Genomic DNA, 15,787 nt, shown 5'->3' on the forward strand with positions numbered 1-15,787 from the left:
GACTTTGATGATTATACAGCAAAGAAATAGGCATTAATAAAAATTTAGAAAAAAATCCGGAAGAGGAGTATCATACTCTGCCAATACTTTTTCAATGGTTACGATAATCACTGTTGAGAATATGTGCTTCCAAAGTTTTTTCTAGGTATATATGTGTTTGAGTATGTACAGTATGCACACATTAAATATATATACATAATCTATAAATGCAACCATACCAAATCAAACTGGTCTGCAGCTTTTATTCACTTATATATTGTGAACATCATTTCATGTTAAAATATACACTGATATATTTAATAGTTACATAATCTTTCACTTTATGGATGTACTATAATTTATTTAAGCAACCTTCTATTGTTGGACATTTAGATTCATTTTTCTTTTTCTTTGGCTCTTATAAGCAATACTGAAATGAACATCACTACAGAAATCTTCTAGCCCTTTCCTAGGTTTTTTTCCTTAGGATCAGTTTCTAAAAGTGGAATTTCTTAGTCAAAACGAATGTAGATATTAAGGATTTTTCATATATTGTTGGATTGCCTTCCAGAAACTGTACCCATTTATATTCCAACAATCAGTGAATGAATTCTTCCATTGATAGACAAAAATTAAGAGAATTTCATTATTGTTTTAATTTTCACTCCTTGGATTTAAGTGAGATCGAACATTTTAAAATGATCATTGGCCATATTTTTTTTTTTTTTCTTTTGTGAATTTCTGGTTCCTAGCTTTTGCCCATTTTCCTATTAAAATATTTATAATTTTATCATTGATTTGTAGGCAGTCTTTGAACATTAAGTATATTGGTTCTCTGTTTTTCATTTATATTATGAAATGTCAAAGCATACTGATGAAGGACTCTGCAGTCAAAATGTCTAGTTAGGGTTGAATCCAATTGCTACCTATTGGCTGTGTGACCTTGAACAAATTGCTTAACCTCTTTGTACCTCAATTTCCTTATGTGTAGAATATAAAATGTGTTTGTGTGTATAAACACAGAATAGTGTGTAGCACATAGAAATACTTTATCAAAATTTGTTGATAATATTAGTATTATATTTATCGTTTTCAGCTTGTCATTGTCTTACTTTTATTTATATGAGTTTCATTTTGGCCTTAGTGATGGTTCTTTTTTATAATCTTGAAAAGAAATCTGGTCTTATCCTTCCTGCTTTCCTCTGAATATCAATAAGCTGAAGTAGCTCCGGTTAATTATTTCTAATTCCGGTTGCCCCCTAGGATTATAAGGTTTAAACACCCCTAAGAAATTTCAAGTCAGGCTGTGGTCATACTTTATTAATGCATACTTTATTCATAGATCCAAATTAATGAATGGTTTCATGTAAACAAACAATCAAATAAGGCCTGAAAACCTACTCCTTCACATATCCAATGTTTTCTTAAGGCTTTGGGCCTTTCTCCCTTTGTCAAACATGGTGTAGCTGTCAGTATTTTTAAGAGCCTATGTTTGTTTCTTAGGATAATGAATTTAATAAGCCTTGTTTCCTTATAAAAGAGCGTATGTATTAAATAGCTAAGAATGACAAAATTGTATTGACTTACTTATGTTGGATTTCTTGGATTGAGTATCTGTTTTCTCTGAGTAGTTTGCACATTTTTAGTGATTTTCATGATGGGGAGCAAATACTGCAATATTTCTTGAGTTTCAGCTGTTTTTTTATCCCTGTGGATTCTTTTTTCATCATCTGTCCAGTTTACTCCAGGCTTCTTGCTTTGGAAAGATGGACATTCTTTCATATTGCTTTTTAAGTTGTACTGGAGATCTGGGGAGCAACCATAAAAATATGTATAGATATATAAACTGAATTGATTAAGCAGTTACATATTGAGCATTATCTGCCAAACATTCTATCTAAAAATTCTTATCCACCTGAAGCTTATACTTTAATTATGAGGCAGAAAATAAACAAACAAATAAGATATCTATGTCAGATAATAAAAAATTTACGGGAGAAAATAAAGCTGGGAAGGGGAATAGAGAATTCTTGGGGGAGGGGCTGACTTCTGTTCTTAAAAAGGTGTTCAGAGAAGGCCTCCCTGCGAAGCTTCCACGTCAAAGGAGTTAGGGAACGAGTCAAGCAGCTATCAGAGGGAAGAGCGTTCTAGGCAAGGGGAATAGTAAGTGCAAAGGCCCTGAGCTAGGAGCATGGTAGTGTGTTCAAGGAACACCAAGATGGGACAAGTGACTAAAGCAGAATGAACAAAGGGAAAGATATAAGGTAATATGAGCTCAGATAGGTAACTTGGACTTAGTTCACATAAGGCCTCACAGGCCATTGTAAGGACTTTGATTTTTACTGAGTGTGAAATAGGGAGCCACTGGAAGGCTTTGAGGAGTGTCACATATGAGATTTGCTCTAAGAGGATCATGCTGGTTGATGAGTTGAGAACAGATTGAACAGGGGTAAGGGTAAACAGGCAGGGAGATCTTTTAGAAGGCTACTGAAATAATTTAGGAGAGAGGATGGTAGCTTGGACCAGGGTGGTGGCAGTTGCCAGAAGGGTGAGAAGTGAGGGGGGGGAGGGAAGTATCCTGAATATATTTTGGGATTTTCTAATGAATTAGATGTGGGGTGAGAAAAGAAGAGTGAAATCAGCGGTGGCTCCAAGGCTTCTGTTTGAGGAAATAGAAGGATGGAGATATAGTGAAAACTATGGTAAGAGCATGTTAGAAATCCCTTCTTTATTAGATGATATGAAGGAATTATTGTTTATTTTGTTAATTGTGATAAGAGTATAATAACATTAAAATGTGTAGAAAACTGTTTTAAAAAAATAAAGTTCATTTTAAAAGTGTTTATTCCACCCCATACCCATGAGGATGGCTATTGTCAAAAAACAGAAAATAATAAGTGTAGGCAAGGATTTGGGGAGATTAAAACCCTTGTGCAGTGTTGGTTGGAATGTAAAACGGTGTAGTCAATGTGGAGAACAGTATGGTGGTTCCTTAAAATATTGAAAATAGTATTACCATATGATCCAGCCATTCCACTTCTGGGTATATTCCCCGAAGAACTGATAGCAGTGTCTTGAAGAGTTATTTGTACATCCATGTTCATAGTAGCGTTATTCACAAAAGCCAAAAGGTGGAAGCAATCCAAGTGCCCATCGATGGATGAATGGATAAGCAAAATGTGGTATATATACAATGGAATGTCATTCAGCCTTAAAAAGGAAGGAAATTCTGACACCTGCTACAACATAGATGAACCTTGAGGACATTATGCTAAGTGAAATAAGCTAGTCACAAAAAGACAAATACTGTATTTGTCTTCCAAATATTTGATTCCACTTTTATGGGATCCCGAGAATAGTCAGTCAAAGTAGGATAGTTGCCAGGGGCTGGGAGGAGGGAGGAATGGGCAGTTGTTTAATGGGTATGGCGTTTCAGTTTTGCAAGACAAAAATAGTTCTGGAGATTGTGTGCACAACAGTGTGAATGTACTTAACACTGCTGAACTTGACACTTAAAAATAGTTAAGATGGTAAATTTTATGTCATGTGTATTTTAACACAATTTAAAAAAATTCAATATACAGAGGTAGAGAGAGGGAGAAAAAAGAACCCTAAGTAAAGCCTGAAGGAGAATAGGTAGACATTTTAAAGGATGTAGCAATGTTACTTATAATTATGATGCCTAAATTGATATGTAGACAGCATAAGAAAAAGTAGAATACACTTAGAATAAAAGCAAGAAATACATTATGCTTTGTTTATCTAGTTAGAGATATACACTGAACTATTTATGGGCAAAACAATATGATTTGCTGACTTTGCTTTAACTACTTTAGCAAAAAAAAAAAAAAAAGCAGTGGGAATATAGATGAAACAAGAATAGCAGGATGCTGATAACTGTTGAGGGTGGGTGACGGGCACCAGCGGTTCATTATTCTATTCTACTTTTGTTTATGCTTGAAATATCCACAATAATGCTTTTAAAAAAGGAATTATCCATTAATAAAAAGAAAGGAAACAGATGACTAAAGCACTCACTGAATTAAGCTAGACTTGAAAGGCAATGATTGAGGGTATGTATGATTACAATATCTGGCAGTGCTGGCAAATAAACTGAATTTACCTACAGTCTCTTGAGAAGCCATTCCTAGGCCATTCAACAAATACTCACTGAATCATTATTATGTATCCGGCATTTTGTTTGGTTTGGTAAATAGGTATGAAAAATATAGTCCTTGCCTTTAATATGCCAACAGTTGGGACTAGCGAGAGAGAAGTAAAGCATCAATTAGAATATATATCTATAGAGATAAGGCAAGGTACTTACTAAAGGACTGCTGAAGAGGGACTTCTAGCCATACTTAGAGCTGGAAAAGGAAATATTCCTAATTCCTAATTAATCTGAGTCTTGATGCATAGCTATGTCAGCTAAGTAAAAAAAAAAAAAAAAGGGTAGTAATCTAGATAGTGGGACTAACGTGGCACATTCAGGAAATCACAAGTATGGTTTAGAATGACTAGAAATCAGGTAGGTGTGAATAAGTTGTTCAAAACTAGAGATCTTGTCTGTAATAATAGTACTTTTGGGAGATTTCCTGAGACAGGAATAATTTGTGACTGGTAGATGCTTAATGTTTTAAAAATGGAATTGTTAGGAGGCCGTTGAAAACTTTATACATGGAAGTGATATAATTAGATGTGCATTTTTGGAAGATCACACTGGCAACCAGGAGGATGACAGGTTGAAGAAAAGTGAGAGTTGAGGCAGAGAGACAAGTTAGGAGGCTAATGCAGTAATTCAAGGGAGGCAGAAAGGGAGTCTGAACTAAAGGAGCAGCGGTATGATGAAGAAGTGCAGAGTCAAGAGAATCTTTGAGGGCAGATTGATAGAGCTTCTCATTGTTGGATACCAAAGAGATGTAGAAGATTAGGATATGTCTTGGGCTATTATTTAGATAACAGGAGGACGGCAGTATTATTGACTGAGAAACGGAATGCAGCAGGAGAAAGAGATCTGCAGTGGGCAAGTTGGATTAGAAGTATCTGTGAGGAAAAACAGAAGGATAATTCCAGTAGGCACAGTATGGAATTCAGAAGAGATGCCTATATTGATGATTAAAAAAATATGATTATGATCAGCACTTGTTTGTGGAAGCTACAGGTATAGATGAGAGCGCTCAGAAATAAAGTATGTGGTGAGAAGAGGAGAGACCAAAGGATGGAATACTGGGGAAGAGCCCACTTAAAATTCAGGCAGAGGAAGTGAAGCCCATGTAGGACACCAAACATGAATGGGCAGAGAAACAGGACTAAAAGAGAGAGAAGTTCCACATATACGTCTGTTGGAATTGCTCAGTGAATGAAGGGAGAGAGAGTTTTTAAGTCTCTGGAATTAACCAACAGTAGAGAAGTCAGGTATGATAAGAGCTGATGACTTTGGAAATAATTTCATTGTTATGGTGAGAAGCTAGATTGTAGTAGGTGGAGAATTATACAGGTGAGGAGGTGAAGGAAAATTTATAGCCCTAAATGTATATATTATAAAGAAAGGGACAACAGCAAAAAATAAGAAAAGATAACTCTCTCTGAAATGATTTACTTCAGTGAAAAAGAAGATTGTAGAATTTTTATTCGTATGTCATCAAGATTCATCAGGACATGTTAAAAGATAATATAACAAAAAAGCCATGAGAATCTCAGCTCAGGGAAGATGGGAAAGATGAGAAACAAATTTTAAATTAAGCAGTGTGGTGGCAGCAGTGGGGAAAACTGAAAAACAAATCTCCCTGTTGCAGCAAAATTCTGTAAATACTGTCTCCAATTTCTCTCCTCCTATTTTAAAATACACTTTAATTAGACTTGTACCTCTATCATTCTACTGAGATTTCTCTGATCAAGATCCCACATAAAACCTCCATGCTGTAAAATCCAATAGTAAATCCACTTGACTTAATCAGAAGCATTAGACTTGGTTGCTTATTCCCTTCTCTTTGATACACTTTCTCACTTAGCTTCCAGGACAACACATTCCCTTGCTTTTCCTCCTACCCCAGAGGGGGCTTCTTAGTCTTCTTTTGTTGGGTTCTTACTCTTTTCCTGATCCATCAGTGTTGGAGTTCACAAGGACTTGCTCCTTAACCCTCTTCTATATCTACACTCACTTAAATCTCATCCAGCTTCATGCCTTAAAATACTATCTATAGGCTGAAAATTCCCAAATGTATCTTCAGCCCAGATCTCTTCCCTGAATGCTGGACTCATATATCCAACTGCCTATTCAGTACCTCCACTTCAGTGTCTAAAAGGCATTTAAAAAGCAACACGTCTAAACTGAATTGCTGCTCCACTCGGTCTTTGCCATCTGGCGGATGATAATTCAATCCAGCTAGTTGGTCTGGCCCAACACCCTGGAGTTTCAACAGTTGTAAATACCTTTGAGACCATTACCATAAACAAGATCTAGAAAAGATCATCCCTAAAAGATTCCTGATGCTCCTTTACAGTCCATTCTTTCCTTCCTCCCTATTCTGTCCCTTCCTACTCTAGGAAACCTTTATCTACTTTTTGTCTCTATAGATTAGCTTGCATTTCATATAAATGTGATTTCATATAGTATTTACTTTTCTGTGTCTGGCTGCTTTTTCTCAGCATAGTGATTTTGAGATTCATCCATGTTGTGTGTATCAGCTCATTACTTTTTTATTCTATGATATGGAAAGGGCATCAATAACAAGGAGGTGATGGGAATAAGGAAATTAAGTTGATTTTTCAAGGCTATATTAAACAATTTTCTTCTATTCAACTTATATAGAAATTAAATAAGATAAATACTTTACAGAGTCAGGAATAAAATGGCTGTCTATCCTCTGTTTATAAAAAGTTCCCATAATCCAAATTTCATAGAATTTATCAATATTAATGATGATACAGTGAAAGCCACCTTTGTATATAATATTAAAATCCTAAACAACAACAAAAAAGAAAAACCTTCTGTTGGTATCCTTGTCTTCTCAGTCCAAATGGGAGTTTGTTTGCTCATAGGACTCTTCAAGGATGTCACTTTGACACAGTTTCCATACAAATCATTGATTCTGGGCTGAATTGTTTCCTGGACTGGCCTCTCATCGGTTTCTAAAAAATATCTTTGTTGGTCTTTGCTAAGCCTCCGAATCATAGTTTGGGAGCTGAAAGAAATTGGGTACTCTGATTTCAATGTCAACAATGAACTATCTAATCAAGAGTAATGTAATGCCATGTTATATCTGTATTTTACATCTCACAGTATGCAAAGTATTGTTACAGGTATTATCTTACTTGGGGCTCTCACCAGTCCTGTGATACAGGCAGGATGGCCAGTGTTATCCCCATCTTACATCAGAGAGGGAATGTAAGGGAACGTTAGGGAATCAGAGAGGTTAAGCTATTTGCTCAAGATAACATAGCTAATAAGAAGGAGGGGCAGGTCTAGAATACATATCTTCTAACCCCAGTACTTTTTCTATTACCTTCTCTTATGTTGATATATTATTTCATTTCTTTCCATAGATATGATAAGTAATATATTTTAAAGTTAAGTCTTAGTTTAAATTAATCAGTTCTAGATCCAAGTACAGGTATGGCCAAAGATGGTTTCTTAACCTAATTTTCTAGGTTTTTGGGGCAAGAGAGCCTACATATTTCAACAGAACCCATTTACTGAGCAGAAACCAAGTTCTTAGAAAAGAGGCCAAGGAAGGGAGAACAGGCATACCGTGTTTCCTCTGTTGTGCAAATTCAGTCTATTCTCAAATACTTACAAATCCACTGTTCAGGTGGTTGTTCATATCATTATTCCTAGAGATAGGGAAACTTGCCAGGGGGGCTAGTGGTATAATTACCGGTTTAGACAAAACTACAAAGTTTATCTATGTTATCCCTGACTTCCCTTTCTATTCCTTTTCCAGTTTTTAGGTACTAGTATAATCCCTACGGGACCAATGATTCAATTGCTATTATAGATAGTAAAACATTTGATAGTATTCATTCTAAGTAACTGTCTTATGCCAGAAGTATTTCTATTTAAAAAGAGAAACTCAGATAAAGCAATGATAATTGCTTAGAAATAAATGTCTAACTGCAGATGTTAAGGCATCCATTAGGGCTACTTTAGGGATACTGAAATCTCAGAACCATTCAAAATGCATCATCATATGTGCACTCCTATGCATAAAACTGACCTAGCCACGGACACTACGTAGACTATAAGGAGACAATTAGCAATTGTTATTAAAACGTCACTTTTAGCTGTTACTTTAATTCAAAATAAAAATCTTACAAGACAGAGGAAAGGGAGTAAGGTAACCTGGTAGAAGAAATCAAGTGTAGTTCTCCTACCTCAAATATCTTTTTAGAAGCCAAGAAGGGGCTTGTCCAGGTATTTTTGCTAAAAAAGAGAATATACCATAAAATTTCTGAACTTAGGTTTTAAGGTTAACAAAACAATTTTTTTTACTTTCTTCACAATTACCTCATTCATATATTTAATGGCTAGCTTGAGTTTATCTTCAATTAATCTGACATTATCTCATTCAGACATATGAAATATATCAGTGCATACTTCCTCTGGAAGCTTTTAAATGAAACTGTTTCAAGAGAAGAGCAAACAGTAGAAATACCTGTCCAATAATTATCAAGCATTTCAGAACTGAATTCTGCATGTCAGGCTCTATGAAGGCCATCTACATGTGTAGTAGGGTGACTAACTTTCAGAGCGCCAACTCAAGACACAGCTACACCAGACCAAAAAATTAGTACAATATGTAATAAATACTTATACACACATGATTATTTTAACATAAAATATAAATTAGGCATTTATTTAAAATTATATATTATTCTGTATTATTTGCTTTTTTGTTACATAAATGCCATTATTTAAGAAAAACAATAGGACTAGTTAACAGTGGCAATTAGTAGTTATTAATAGTGGAACCAATTAAACAAATAGTATGCGTGAGAATAATATAACATTATAGTTTTTTCCTGATACAGATTTTAACTCTTTATAGGATATTTACATTTTATAGGCCATATCATGTCTTCTTAAGATACGTAAATATAAGACCTTTAAAAAGTTGAATGTAAATACAATGGGGCTAATTAAACAGACATTACTTATAATTAATAAAAATTGACGTTTCTTTATGTCCCATGATAAAGTAGGATATTTTTGCTCTTTGTGTGTCCTCTTCCAATAATACTTCTCTGAACTGCCTGCAGCCTTCAGGATATCTTTCTTTTCTTTTACGTAGTGGTAAAACTGAATACATTCAAAGTCAAGGCCTCTGAGGTCTGCTCTTATGAAGCCCCACATTACACTGACCCCTGGTGGCAGGCCAATGCAATGACAGCAAGTTAGATATCCTGTCAACAAAGGAATTTGAGCATGGAATGTGACCTTACTTATTAGTAATAGCAGGTTTCTAGACTTATAAGGAATTAGTTTCCAGCTTTACAAAAACTTCCATCCACTTTGTATCTACAGGCTTAATTTAGTAGGCTGGCTTTTGGGCATTTGGTCCTTTGTATCCTTAAATTCATCATGTAGTGTTCGCCATGTCTAAAATGTCCACTGTTTTTAGATACTCTGAAGCACACTGGATACCATTGCAAGTTAAACTTCTCTTCCTCAGGGAATAGGTTTTTAAAGCACAGAGGTAATTCGAACTTAAACTGAAGGTGGATTTCAAATAAATTACAGTTTTTAGTGCTGTTTAACTTGGCTGCCCTTTCTGGTGACATATTTTTGACTTCTGAGTCAGTCTTATTTCCCCCTAAATGTCATTTTTTTTCACTGTATGAGTTTTTGTCATAACCTACACATAATGTCAAACAACTGAGGTGCAGTTAGTTCATCCTTTTCTATGCTCCGTATAAACCTCTTCAAAGGTCATCAAACAGAATTAGAAAAAGAGCATATAAATTGTTTTACTGTAGCCCTTTCCTCTATTCCCATCTTCAAACTATTTGCAAATTAGAGAAGGCCATTCTTCTTGTCCCACATATTGAAAATGTGATTTAATGGCAGACCAACATTTTAATGTGTTTTCTATGGCTGGCAACAATGATAGCCACCTTGTTGGCACAGGTCTAAGGAAACTGCCCTCTTTTATTTCTATAAAGTCGAAAATCTCATTAAGTGCTTCTGCATGTTTTGAGGAAACTAAAACGTGACCAAAAAATTTCATTATGAAAGCCTCATTATCACAGGATAGCAAATCACACTCTCTTTTAAATACAAGGTGTGCAAGACATTTAGGAGATCAGATCTTTTTATTTTCTTTGGTAAGAAGTTGATAGACTGAATGAAATTTGCAAAAATATACATTTTATATTTTCATTGTCAGCCAACCATGCAGATAGATGAGCAAAGTCTAGTTTGTCTTTGGAGAACATATTGACAATATTTGGTTTGATGTTTTCTGTGGTTTCATTAAAATCTTCATAGAAATCAAGATTCTTTGAAACCCCATTTTTCAAATTAAAGTACCTAATAGCCAGAGGAAATGTTTTTTCTTTTTTATTCAATGTATCATGTGATAACTGTAGAAACATTATTGTTGGTAACATGTGACAAAATGAGCTTTACACTGTAAGAGTCCAACACATCTGTCATCAAAATTTCCCCTTTGGTTAACCCACAGGGCATTTTAGAGGCAAACTCTGAATTAGGAAATGTAATTTTACTCAGCTTCATCAAGCAGTCAAGGGAATTATCTGATAATCAGTGTTCATTCATGTCATATGCCCAAGCGAATCCACCAGCTATTATTTTTGACTGAGCATTGGTGTCTTTTTGAGAGGTGAAAAAACTTTCAATTGATTTAGAAGTACTTCTTGCTTCTCTCATTTGGACTTGTGAGATTCAGTCTCCTTCATGACGATCAATTCCAAATTCTTTTCTCTAAATTGTACACTATGCTCTGTTTTGGTTATTTATCTCCCTAACTAATTGTATGTGTCTATGAAGGTTGCTCAAAAAATTAAAAATAGAACTACACTATGACCCAGCAATTCCACTTCTGGGGATATATCCAAAGAAATGAAAAAAAAAAAAAAGATCTTGAAGAGGTGTCTGTCCATGTTTATTGGAGCATTATTTACAATAGCCAAGACACAGAAACAACGTAAGGGTCAGTCAGTGGTCGAATGGATAAAGAAGATACGGTGTGTGTATGTGTGTGTGTATACACACACACACCCGCACACATTCACACACACAATGGAATATTATTCAGCCATGAGAAAGAAGGAAATCCTGCCATTTGGGACAACAGGACCTTGAGAGCATTAGGCTAGGTGAAATAAGTCAGACAGAGAAAGATCAATTCAAAGATTTTTGTCTTTGTCTTTGGTTTTCTGAAGTTTGAATATGATGTGCTAGGTGTGTGTGTGTGTGTATACATTATAGGAATTCCTATAATAGCCTTGTTTTTGTCTATCCTGTTGTCTTTGGGGTTCCCTAAGCACCACTTATCAGATAGAATACGTGTCTCTGGCTTGCAGCTCTTTTAGCTGTAAACCATTGTTCTTATACTGGAGTCATGTTGGTGTGGTGGTAAGGTATGGGGAAAGGGAACATTCTATAATCTTATTAAATCTTAGTCTTTTAGTGGGTCTGTGTCCCTGGGCTGTGACCTTAATAAGCATTTCTTAGCTTTTCTTCCCCCTACCCTTCAATGAGACAAGAAGGCTAGAAGGGGCTGGCTCTGGTAGGGGGAGGAAGAGTAAGCATTGCTAACTATCCAGAACGTTCTCCCTAACAAAGGTCTACTCTCCAAATCTAGCCCTTTACATGCTAGAGCTTAAAGCTAGCAGTCCCCTTACTATGTTTACATTGTATGTCTATCTTTTCTTCTAAGAGTAGTTTCAGGTTTTACATTTAGGTCTGTCACCCATTTTGAATTAATGAATTGGTGTAAGGAATGAGTCCAACTTCATTCTTTTGCATGTGACTATCTAGTTGTCTCGGTACCATTTGTTGTAAAGGCTGTTTTTTTCTTCATTGAATTGTCTTGGCACCTTTGTTGAAACTTAATTGACAATAAATACAAGGGTTCATTTCTGTATTCTCAATTCTATTTCATTGATCTCTATATCTGCCATTATGCCAGTACCACACTGTTATGATTACTGCAGCTTGGTGGTAAGTTTTGAAATTGGAAAGTATGACTCTTTGAACTTTGTTCTTCTTTTTCAAAATTGTCTTGGTTATTCTCGTCCTTTACATTTCCTATGCATTTAGGTTTAGCTTGTAATTTCTGTTTTGGCAGAGATTTTGATAGGATTGCATTGAATCTGTATATCAATTTGGTGAGTATCACCATCTTAACAAGTCTTCTGATTCCTGAATGTGGGGGAATCTTTCCATCTTCTTTAATATATTTCAACAGTGTTTTGTACTTTTCAGTGTACAAGTAACTGTTTTTGTTAAATTTATTTCTAAGTATTTTATTCTTTTTGATGCTTTGTAAATGGAATTGTTCTCTTAATTTCATTTTCAGAGTGTTCATTGCTAGTATATAGAAATACAATTGATTTTTACAACATATTGAGATCTAATTCACATACCATACAATTCACCCATTACAGCTGAGTTTTGCATGTTGATTTTCTATCTTGCAACCTTGCTGAACTGATTATTAGCTCTAGTAGGTTGTGTGTGTGTGTGTGTGTGTATGTATGTTCCTTAGGATTTTCCACATACAAGATCATGTGTTCTGCAAATAGAGGTAGTTTTACTTCTTTCCAGTCTGGATGCATTGTATTTATTCTTTCCAAACTGCCCTGCCTAAACCTCCATTATGTCGCATAGAAATATTGAGAGTGGACACCCCTGTCTTGGTCCTGACCTTAGGGGGAAGCATTGTCTTGTACCATCAGCTACGATGTCAGCTGTGGGGTTTTTGTAGATAGCCTCTATCAGGTTGAGGAGCATCCATCTACTCCTACTTTATTGAGTTTTTTTTTTTTAAATCATGAAAGGATATTGGATTTTGCCAAACATTATTCCTGCATGTACTGAGATGATCATGTGCATTTTGTTCTTTTTTCAATTAATGTGTATTACATTGTTTAATTTTATTTCTTTTTAATTTTTATTGGAGTATAGTTGATTTACTATGTTGTGTTAGTTTCTGTTGTACAGCAAAAGTGAATCAGTTACGCATATATCCACTCTTTTTTTAGATTCTATTCTCATATAGGTCATTACAGAGTACTGAATAGAGTTCCCTGTGCTATACAATAGGTCCTTTTTGGTTATCTATTTTATATATAGTAGTGTGTGTATGTCAATCCCAATCTCCTGATTTACCCGTCTCCCACCTTTCCCCCTTTGTAACCATAAGATTGTTTTCTACATCTGTGACCCTATTTCCGTTTTGTAAATAGGTTCATTTGTACCATTTTTTAAGATTCCATGTGTAAGTGATATCATATGATATTTGTCTTTCTCTGTCTAACTTACTTCACTCAGTATGACAATCTCTAGGTCCATCTTTGTCACTGCAAATGGCATTATTTCATTCGTTTTAATGGCTCAGTAATATTCCATTGCATATATGTACCACATCTTCTTTTTCCATTCCTCTGCTGATGGACATTTAGGTTGCTTCCATGTCCTGGCTATTGTAAGTAGTGCTGCAATGAACATTGTGATGCATGTATCCTTTCAAATTATGGTTTTCTCTGGATATATGCCCAGGAGTGGAATTGCTGGATCATATGGTAGCTTTTTTTAGTTTTTTAAGGAACCCCCATACTGTTCTCCATAGTGGCTGTACCAATTTACATTCCCACCAACAGTGTAGGAGGGTTCCCTTTTCTCAACACCCTCTCCAGCATTTATTGTTTATAGATTTTTTTGATGATGGCCATTCTAACCAGTGTGAGGTGACACCTCATTGTAAGTTTTGATTTGTATTTCTCTAATAATTAGTGATGTTGAGTATCTTTTCATTTGCCTTTTGGCCATCTGTATGTCTTCTTTGGAGAAATGTCTGTTTAGATCTTATGCCCATTTTTGGATGGGGTTGTTTGTTTTTTTGATATTGAGCTGCATGAGCTGTTTGTATATTTTGGAGATTAATCCCTGTTGGTCGCTTCGTTTGCAGATATTTTCTCCCATTCTGTGGGTTTTCTTTCCATTTTGTTTATGGTTTCCTTTGCTGTGTAAAAGCTTTTAAGCTTAATTAGGTTCCACTTGTTTATTTTTGTTTTTATTTTCATTACTCTTGGAGGTGGATAATTTTCATATGTTAAACCAACCTTGCATTTCTGGGATAAATCCTACTTGGTCACTGTGTATAATCCTTTTTATATGTTGCTGGATTCAGTTTGCTAGTATTTTGTCCTACTCTTTTGTCTTAATTTTTAATAGATTCAAAACTTGGTAAAGAAAAAATACTATTTATTTATTTGGTCCCTGGAACCGTAACAGTTACCTTTTCTGAGAAACTTTCTCTGATACTCCCTTATCCCCAAACAACTCCTGTATAATATCATAGCACAGTAAGTAGCATTTATCTCATTATATTTCTACTGTCTGTTTACTTGTCACTCTCTCTGCTTCTTGAGAACAGACTATTTTATTTTCCATTGTAGCCCAGTATCTAGCACAGTCATCGACTAGTATGTTGAGACCTCTGCGAAGCAAATAAACATCAGATTTTTAAAAGAACATGAACAAAGATGGAAAGGAGATTATGTAACAAAGGATGATTATAAGAGAGTGACTGAGCCACAGGAGAATAGTATCAGGAAGGTTAAAATACCAGATGAACTCAGATATGAAGAAATCTTGACAAAAAGAAGTGAATTTTACTTGGCTATATTCAGAATGAAAATATATCAAATAATGTTTAGATTTGTTCTGCTGGGATTATTTTAAAATACTGATGGATGACAAAGAGCAGAGTCCCTCAGCTCCTCTGTTGCACCTGTCTTTTCTACTGAGTAGAGTTTTCTTCTGTTTAGACAGGGGAGAATAAATATTGGTGAGAGATGTCAGGAGTCAAAAGGCTCTGAATGCCTTATCTTCAGTCCCAGACATAGTACATCTCAAGTAAGGGAAGAATTTTCATATAAATAAGATCACAAAACCATTGACATTAATCTTTTAAGAATTCAGGGAAGTGACTCTCCTCTTGCTGCTAAATGCCTAACTTATCACTTAAGACTCCATCATAATCATGATCATAATTTAAGGATCAGTTCCTTCAGGAAAACATTCCCTGAGATTTCCAGGCTGGATTACATCCCCTTCTCTGAGCAACCAGAGCAATTTGTGCATATCATTATCACTCAGTCTGTCTCACTCTTATTGTAATGAACTGTATATGAATCTTATTACATTTTGAGCACATCATTATCACTCAGTCTATCTCACTCTTATTGTAATGAACTGTGTGTGAGTCTTATTACACTTTGATACCTACTCCTTAAATGATGAGTAGCTTATCTAGTTGAAGAGGGAGAATTATGTTTCAGGCAGAGAAGACAGAATGAGTAAAGGCAAGGAGGTGAGAAGACTGATGTATTTTGAGGCCACAAGAAGATCATCATTGCTGAGGTGTAAAGGAAAAGGCAGAGAATGGCAAGAGGTAAAACTGGAGAGGCAGTCAGGGGCCAGTTCACTGGAAGTCTTGTACGTCATGTTAGGGAACTTGGTTTCACTGATGCAGCTAGTGGTTGTCAAAAAAAAATTTTTTTGTTTTTAAAGTAACAGACCATTATTGAAAGAAAAATTGTACATGAAAGCTACTCAGGA

At 35.3% G+C, this 15,787-nt stretch overlaps 2 protein-coding genes across 2 annotated transcripts in view; one reads left to right on the plus strand and one right to left on the minus strand.

The window, feature by feature from the left end:
* The window catches only part of CYREN (cell cycle regulator of NHEJ), a 118,046-nt gene that overhangs the window by 47,178 nt on the left and 55,081 nt on the right, over nucleotides 1–15,787 (plus strand). The window lies entirely within an intron of this gene.
* AGBL3 (AGBL carboxypeptidase 3) overlaps nucleotides 1–15,787 on the minus strand; it is a 122,409-nt gene that overhangs the window by 19,548 nt on the left and 87,074 nt on the right. Inside the window, 3 exon segments of the mRNA XM_059933343.1 lie at nucleotides 1,549–1,787; nucleotides 6,967–7,163; nucleotides 8,353–8,401. Of these exon segments, the coding sequence (XP_059789326.1) occupies nucleotides 1,549–1,787; nucleotides 6,967–7,163; nucleotides 8,353–8,401 (485 nt within the window).

This window comes from Balaenoptera ricei, chromosome 9 (assembly GCF_028023285.1).
Source record: "Balaenoptera ricei isolate mBalRic1 chromosome 9, mBalRic1.hap2, whole genome shotgun sequence".
In the NCBI taxonomy this organism is placed as follows: Eukaryota; Metazoa; Chordata; class Mammalia; order Artiodactyla; family Balaenopteridae; genus Balaenoptera; species Balaenoptera ricei.